The sequence below is a fragment of the Austrofundulus limnaeus genome, unplaced genomic scaffold (assembly GCF_001266775.1).
Source record: "Austrofundulus limnaeus strain Quisiro unplaced genomic scaffold, Austrofundulus_limnaeus-1.0 Scaffold245, whole genome shotgun sequence".
NCBI classification, from domain to species: domain Eukaryota; kingdom Metazoa; phylum Chordata; class Actinopteri; order Cyprinodontiformes; family Rivulidae; genus Austrofundulus; species Austrofundulus limnaeus.
The window spans coordinates 474,125-482,654 of NW_013952647.1; the positions used below are offsets into that span (position 1 = coordinate 474,125).

Below are 8,530 nucleotides of genomic sequence, written 5' to 3' on the forward strand. Positions count from 1 at the left end.
GTCTTGAAGCTGTCATTGACAACAAAGGTTTTTGTACAAAGTATTAGATAAATTTCAGTAAGTGTTCAATACTGTTCAATACTTTTTCCCTGTGCCATTCCACATTATTACAAATAACTTCATTTCTGGACATTTATGGTTTGATTTCTTTGTATGTATGGATCATTTGGGTTGTTACCGACATCTGGTGAAAATTTCATGTCATTAGCACCTCTAGTAATATATTTACTGAGAAAAACAGTGACATATTCAATACTTATTTTGCCCGCTGTATCTGTATGTTTCACACACTATGGGGTCAAAGACCAGCGGTCTTAGCTTCACATCAATACAATGTCACCTTAAAAAAAAACAACACAAAATCTAAAACATGTATTATTACATTAATAAAAAGTTGTAAAAAATATCTCATTTTCTCAGAATAAAGAAACAAAGATGGTTGAAGAAGAAAACAAAGTGCTGTAACTGGATCTCCTGTAGAGATGATGATAGTTTTTAACTTCACTCCTGCAGTTGCTGTACACAAAGAATGATGAACATAATGACGAAACTCCAGGAAATTACCTTTCTCCAAATTAGTTGAATTAAATGAGTTAAACTTTTCTGTTGACAGATGAGATGAAATTAAATATTCTGGAGGACTTGGCAGAAAGAAAAAAAAACAAGTTCTGGAAGTTAAACAAAAACACTAAAATATTTCTGCATGAATCAGCAGAAACCCAAAAATGTAGATCTTTGGAGTTTTTAGAGAATTTCAAGAGGACTGTTTTCTAAACAAATGAATTCTCTTTACATCGAACAACAGTCTTATTCTGCACACTCCAGCTCTCTAAGCTCCTGCATTTTATTAAACTGGCAGTAAACCTCTGAGCAGCTTGAATGTGTTAAAAGAGGAAGTTTTCCCAACAGAAAGGGCCAAACTAACAGCTGATCAGCAGCTCTGATCCCTCATTAAACAGACAGTTTGAGCTCAGCCCTGAGTGCAGTCTGCTGGGTTAGAGCTGACGCTTCATCACTGCAGCAAACATCTAAAAATCACTGCGGTGCTTCAGCCTGTGGAGCCGGTTCCATCATCACCTCCTCAGACACGTCCCTCATCTATGATCCTCGACCGACTGCTGGTTCCTCAAGATCCACATTCAAGAGCTCCTAATCCTAATTCCATAAAGTTCTTTATCATTTATCTCTTGGCTTTAGGATTAAAAGGTTAAAGATTTCTAACAGAGTGGTGAAATTCAGGTCGTGTGCATTAAACTGTATGTTTCTGTCCATGACTCAGATCCTTCTCTTTTCTTTATAACAGAGTCACGAACAAAGCTGTAAAACTGCTGCTTACAGGAAGTGTAATTATTACAGAGTCGTGTCAAACAAAAAAAAAACCATTTTCTCTTTCAGTTCTTTAAACAAAAAGTTAGTGGTTTCAAACTACTTGTAGATACAATTTATTAACAATCAATCGCAACTTAAACAAGTTTGTTTGTAAAACGATTTAATATGATTTGCTCCATGCTTTTGTCCAACTAATCATCTCAAATATTTCAACCACTTCTTTATCTTTTTTCCCTATTTTCAGTTTTCTAACAGTATTTGATTTATTTCATGCAAATATTTAATTTTTACCTTTTCAACTGTGGTGCAAAATCAACACGAAACCATTGTCTTCCATAACAAAAACCCTCGTATTTGTATGTTGTTCAAATTACTATTGTTGTTTATTTTGTTTAATAAGAGTTTGTTTTCCTACAGTTTTTGTCATGTTTTGTTGGTTGACGTGCTGAAGTTGTGACCGTAAGCTCTGTGACTCTTGGAACTCAGCAGGACAGAAGTGCTGACTCGCAGGACAGGAGCTCCATTTTCCTGAACAGCTGTAAAGTTAACAAACAGTCCTGCTGTCTTCCAGAGCTTCAGCCGTGTCAAACCTCCAGGACTGTCAGCTGCCTGAAGAGCTGACATTAATCCACCTGCAGCGAATCAGACTGAGGGTCTAACATCTGTCCAAGGTGTCCACACAGGCTGCTGAGGTACCAAACGTCTCTTCAGGATCATTTTAATCAGGTTATCCTTTATTTCTTCTGTTCACTGATAGACTGATGTGAAGTTGTAGTTAGTTTGAGGGAACGGTGTACTTTAATTCAAGGAATGACTGTGGAATGATTTGAAGAGTGATGTCAAAAATGCAGGATCATTGTGTACATTTATGAAAATGATAAAGATTAAATTGTTTAAAAAATCAAACAGAATAAAATGTACTTATATTAACTGTTATTCTAGAGGGATTAGATGTTCTTGTCTTTTGTTTTGTTAATGATATATATTTTTTGTTGTATGAACGTATTCTTGGGAGAAAAGGAGCAGATATACGATTTTTTCTTCTCTCTGCTACCTTTCATTTCATTTGTGATCTTGATACACATATACTGTTTTTTTATTTTTCTTTTTTATATATTTTTCTTTTTTATTGTATATACATTTTTCGTTTTGTTTTAATGAAATGAATAAATGAGCGGGAGATCGACAGGCGGATTGGCGCAGCGTCTGCTGTAAAGCGGGCACTGTACCGGTCCGTCGTGGTGAAGAGAGAGCTGAGTCAGAAAGCGAAGCTCTCAATTTACCGGTCGATCTACGTTCCTACCCTCATCTATGGTCATGAGCTTTGGGTCATGACCGAAAGAACGAGGTCCCGGATACAAGCGGCCGAAATGGGTTTCCTCCGCAGGGTGGCTGGACTCTCCCTTAGAGATAGGGTGAGAAGCTCGGTCATCCGGGAGGGACTCAGAGTAGAGCCGCTGCTCCTCCACGTCGAGAGGAGCCAGTTGAGGTGGCTTGGGCATCTGGTAAGGATGCCTCCTGGACGCCTCCCTGGTGAGGTATTCCGGGCACGTCCCACCGGGAGGAGGCCCCGAGGAAGACCCAGGACACGCTGGAGGGACTATGTCTCTCGGCTGGCCTGGGAACGCCTTGGGGTTCCCCCGGAGGAGCTGGAAGAAGTGGCTGGGGAAAGGGAGGTCTGGGCCTCCCTTCTGAAGCTGCTGCCCCCGCGACCCGACCCCGGATAGGCGGAAGAAAATGGATGGATGGATGGATGGATGGATGGATGGATGGATGGATGAAATGAATAAATGAAAAAATGAAGATTAAGTTGTTTCTTTCTTACTTAATTTGTGGAAACTCACAACTTCAGAATGTTTCCCTTCAAATAGTTTCATTTTTAAAATAAAGCATTAATATGCCAACAAGACATCAAAACTCAAAGCATAAAATAAATCATCAGTTTGGGTTTTTTTGGACTGAAGTTAGAGACGGATCAGTTTCCAGACCGATTGCTTCTTCTTTCAGTCACTCAGAGGTTAGAAAGCAAACATGATATATATTTATCTGTCATAGTCTGTCAAACATGACTTCAACAAAACTGACTAAATGTTTCCCCGAGTTCATCCTTTCTTTATCAAGAGTCCACATCTTCCACGACTAAACAGCAACTAGAGGAAAAGGATAAAACTCTATTTGGGGAAGGACTCAGTGAATCTCTCCACCTGTCCTCCTGCTCTCCCCAAAGACACAATAATGAGCAAAATCCACCATCTGGCAACTCGCTTACAGCAAATTCTCCCCTAAAACTACAGTGTGAGTGTGCACAGTTTAATTCTGCTCTAATGAGTTCAGTGTTCAGAGCCTGTGTTGATCAGAAACCAATCAGATGTCAATCAGTCATCAATCAGACATCAATCAGACATCAATCAGTCATCAATCAGACATCAATCAGTCATCAATCTTTCTCTCATCTCTACATTTATAGTATTTATGGTTTTCATTGGTGGAAAACATTTAGTTCTGTAGACCATTTACCACACACGCACAAATTGGATTTTCTACTCTTGTGAGGACCTTGCATTGACTTCCATTCCTTTTCCAGTCATTTCTACAACCTAACCCTGAGCCTTTACCCTAAATCTAACCACCTCAGTACAAACCTGACCAAAAACCTGGATTAAGCTCAATTTACACCTTGGTCCTAAACATAACCCCCTCTCCACCCCAAATCAGCATCCGTACCTGTGGGGACCAATGCCTGGGAGCAATGTGGGTCCCCACAAGGTGGTGTTTTTCTAGAAAATTGTCCCCATGATGTAGCTAAAACATATCCACACACACACACGCACGCACGCACGCACGCACGCACGCACGCACGCACACACACACGCACGCACGCGCACACACGAATGAAAATCCCCCAAAACAAACCAGAACAATGTATTTATCTCTTCAAAAGTAATGCTATAATTTAGATGCTAAGCCACTGGTTGTAGCCTAGCAACAGTAAAAAATGCAACGTGCAGCGTATTGTGGTGAAAGAAAATGTCCTAATTATTACTCCAACATCCACTGAGCCACTCCCACATAATAATCACCAGGATCAGTCGAAATTGTTCAGAAGATTTAGGGTAAAAAGTGTAAAAAAAACCTTGCTAACTTTGTAAAAACAAGATTTAATTTCATTGTAAAGGAAGTTAAGAGTTTGTGTAAGGACATTACTATTAGGCTTTTCTAAAAATCTCTTAACTGGATGTATCTTTGCTTGGTCTCTGTGTGAAGATAGATTGTGTTTTTGGAAGTTCAGTTTCACTCAAACTATAAAAAACTGCTGACGCCACATTTTTAAGGTCATGTTATCTTTACAGAGGAGTGTTTTTATTTCTTTTACATTAGAGACACACTCTTCTAGTCTTTTTCCCTACATCTAGGATGAGAGTAAAAAACATGGTAAACAGACTGTACTTATATAGCGCTTTTCTATCCATCCAGGACACTCAAAATGCTTCACACTATAATCTGTGTCCTCATTTACCCATTCACACAGCACTCTATTAGGTCTCTACAAAGCTAACATGTAGAGTCATCTATGAAGACTAGTCAGTGCCAATCACATTCATACACTGATGGGACACAATCAGAGGCATTAGAGGTGAAGTGAGAGAGTTGGGCGGGGGATCAAACCAGCGACCTTCCGGTTCCAGGACGACTCCCCTAACCACTCTGCCACAGCCGCCCACTAAACACTAACATGTTAATATATTATATGATAACTCCAAGAGGCAGTCACAAACTAAAGATTTCTGCCTTTGATGACATGAAGCTGCTTAAAGTTTTCATCCAACACCCTCTGTTGGTCAAATCATCAGATTACAGTTGAGACTTTAACTTTTAAATGTATAGATTTACAGTTATTCTGGTAATTCAAGGTGAGCCTAAACCAACTGGAAATTAATCCTTAATTTATTTAATACACCAGAAGATGTTTCACTTCTCGTCAAAGAGCTAAACTCCTAGAATGAAAAGTAAAACATTTTCTAAAACAAAAAAGTCTGCTTCCTTTTGATTTAACAATAAGAACAAACATTTTATTTCTTTTACTGCACAGATCTTGAAATAAGTTTGTCCAAAGTTTGTTCACAAATCATATTCATCCATTAACATTTATAGATTTAATGCCTTGGATGGATTATTTATGGCTCAGATTTTACCTGGACAGGATTACCTGAGTTAGTTTCTGAGTGGAAGCCAACTATGAATTGTTGGAGGATCTTTTGTTCATTGTTAATGAACAAAATGTTCAAAACCAGATTACATCCTGATGTCTGGAAGACCTGTATGACTATTAGCTGTTTATTAAAAACAAACAATTGAAAAAACCTAACTGATCCCTTATGATGTTCCTGAAGTTTCATTATTAATTGAAGGTAACAAGGTGAGAAAATGTTTGATTACTCTGATGATCTTTGTGTTATTTGTAAATCAGCCTCTTTCATAATCTGTCCTGACTTTCACTTTTCCAAAAACCAAAACTATTGTGGAAAAAATGACCCTAACAACAATTCAGTCAGAAGTTTTCAACAGCTGTAAACAGATGTTTACTTACAGTACACTGTAAATAAAGATGAATAAACTGTTTTTTAAACATGTTGAACGCTGCTTGTTTGTGTGAGAAAATTAAAGAAATCAGCCCAGATATCAGGAACAGAAATGTTGACCAAAACAAAAATAATCAACATTGTTTAAAAGGCCAATATTATGTTTCTCATGCATATATTTAAATTCTATATTTAAATGTTGTTTATATGTTTAAATAGAAAATAAACTTGACTTTTCATCATATCCGTTTCTAAATGCCTTGAAATTGGCCACTGTCTCTTTAAGAACCACCTTCTGCTTCTGTCCCACCCATTTCAGCACGGAGCTGGGTGGGTGTGTGTGCTCTGTGATGAGGAAGCTCAGAGTCGCTTCGATGTGGGCGGGATCATTATATTAAACACGTGCAAATCTAATTTTGTTTTATTTGTGACACAACAATGACGAACTACACCAAACTTGAAGGAAAAGTACAGAAAACTGAACCGTGCCATCCAGCATCTCTAATGAATAGAGAGCAAGACTACAGGCAACAGTAAGCTAAAGCAATGGTTCTCAATCCCAGTCCTCATGGCCCACTATCCTGCATGTTTTAGTTGTTTCCCTGCTCTTCAGCAGGTTTTTAAATTTGGCCACTCATTCATTTAAATAAGGTGTGCCAAAGCAGAGAAACAAAGCATGCAGGAAACTGGTCCGAAACTGAGCTAATGGTAGCTAATGTTAGCTTGTTGTCGATTGATAGATTGCTACTGTTGTTGTTTAAACTCTGGTGAAAAAAACACATTACAGTCACTGTTAATGATTCACGTAAAATTATTCTCATCTGTGTGACGTAACGCCACGAGCAGTGAACCAATCAGTGAGCAGCAGGAACTGGCATCAAATCGAGCCGGCCTGATTGGAACCACAGCTCTTGAAGTTCCAGAAATCAGGGTGGACCTGGGTCAAAAGGACTAATGCAAAAATGCCAAACCAGAGTTTGAACCCTGGTCGGCCGTGTAAAATCCCATTATGTGAGAGGCAGATGTGAAAGTTTCTAGTCCATCACAGGGACACCTAGAGACAAACAACGAGTCACTCTGTCAGTCAGAGACAATTTACAACAACCCTGGTCTGTGGGAGGAAACCGTATTACCTGGAGAAGACCCCACCTGAGAACAGGGGGAAAATATAAACTCCACACTGACAGACCAGGACGTGAACCTGTGACCTCCTTGCTAAGAAGCAACATGTCAAAACTGCTACAACCTTTAAATTACATCTCCAAACACCAATTTAAAGAACTCCAGTGATGCAGTATAAGAGGTTTCCTCACCCGCTCTGCAGACTGTGCTGTGCCGAAGAAGATGGGGATGAAGGCCAACCAGATGATGCAGGTAGTGTACATAGTAAATCCAATGGGTTTGGCTTCGTTGAAGGTCTCAGGGACACTGCGCGTCTTGATGGCATAAACAGTGCACGTGACCATCAGGAGGATACTGTAACCCAAGGAACAGATGAGCGACAGATCTGAGATGTCACACTTGAGGACGCCCCGAGCTTTCTTAGGATCCATGGTGCGCTGCTCCCCGTAGTCCACAAAGGTGTGAGGCGGGTCGGCGGCGAACCACACGAAGACGCCCAGCAGCTGAACGGAGATGAGCGAGAAGGTGATGACCAACTGGGAGGCTGGGGAGATGAAGCGAGGGGCCGTCACCGCTTTCTTTCCCTGCTCAAAGATGCGGTGGATGCGGTTGGTCTTGGTCAGCAGCGCAGCATAGCTGAAGCACATGCCGAGGCCCAGAAAAATGCGGCGGAAGGAGCAGACCACGATGTCAGGCGCCGCGATCATGGGGAACGTGATGATGTAACACAGGAAGATGCCCGTCAGCAGGACGTAGCTCATCTCCCGACCCGAGGCTCGCACGATGGGTGTGTCGTTGTAGCGGACGAAGGTGACGATGACGAAGGTTGTGCTAATAATGCCCATGATGGAGATGAAGACAGGCAGCACAGCCCAAGGCGAGTGCCACTCCAGCTTGATGATGGGGATCGGCTGGCAGCTGGTGCGGTTCTGGTTGGGTCTCTTCTCGTACGGACAGAGCTCACACGTGAACTCGCTGGCCTGGAAGTGGTATCCTTCACAGCGCTCGCAGTGCCAGCAGCAGGGGACGCCTTTCACAACCTTCTTCCTCTCGCCAGTACGGCAGGGTGTGCTGCACACGGAGGAGGGCAGAGACGAGTCGTCAGTCAGCCACTGCAGGACCTCCATCTGAGGGTGGGTCAGAAGAATCAAATCAGTGAACAACATTAAAATTCTCTCACAAATACAAGTCTTTGAGTTACAGTTCTGATTTTTATTGTGGAAATGTGAAGGCAGATGGTTAAAGCTAAATTAATTTAAAAATCAACTGACCTTAGAAAACAATTTTCAACTTCACTGAGCTAAAATTTAAGGAGGTAGAAATCGAGTCATTTCCAAAACATATTCCAACCGCAAACAGATCACTCACAGAATGTTATTTTCATGGTTTGACCAAAGCATCAACACCCAATGGGCCTCATGCAAGAACCGTTCGTACTCACAGATTTGTTCTTAAGTTGTGCGTACGAGTGATTTAGGAGAATTTGTGGCATTCACCAA

The 8,530-nt window shown here is 40.9% G+C and overlaps 1 protein-coding gene across 1 annotated transcript in view; it reads right to left on the reverse strand.

Annotated features, from left to right (window-relative positions):
* Positions 1-8,530, reverse strand: part of LOC106525874 (metabotropic glutamate receptor 8) — a 180,298-nt gene that overhangs the window by 20,904 nt on the left and 150,864 nt on the right. The window contains exon 9 of the mRNA XM_014020246.1: positions 7,223-8,158. Coding sequence (XP_013875700.1) covers positions 7,223-8,158 — 936 coding nt within the window. The remainder of the gene's footprint in view (positions 1-7,222; positions 8,159-8,530) is intronic.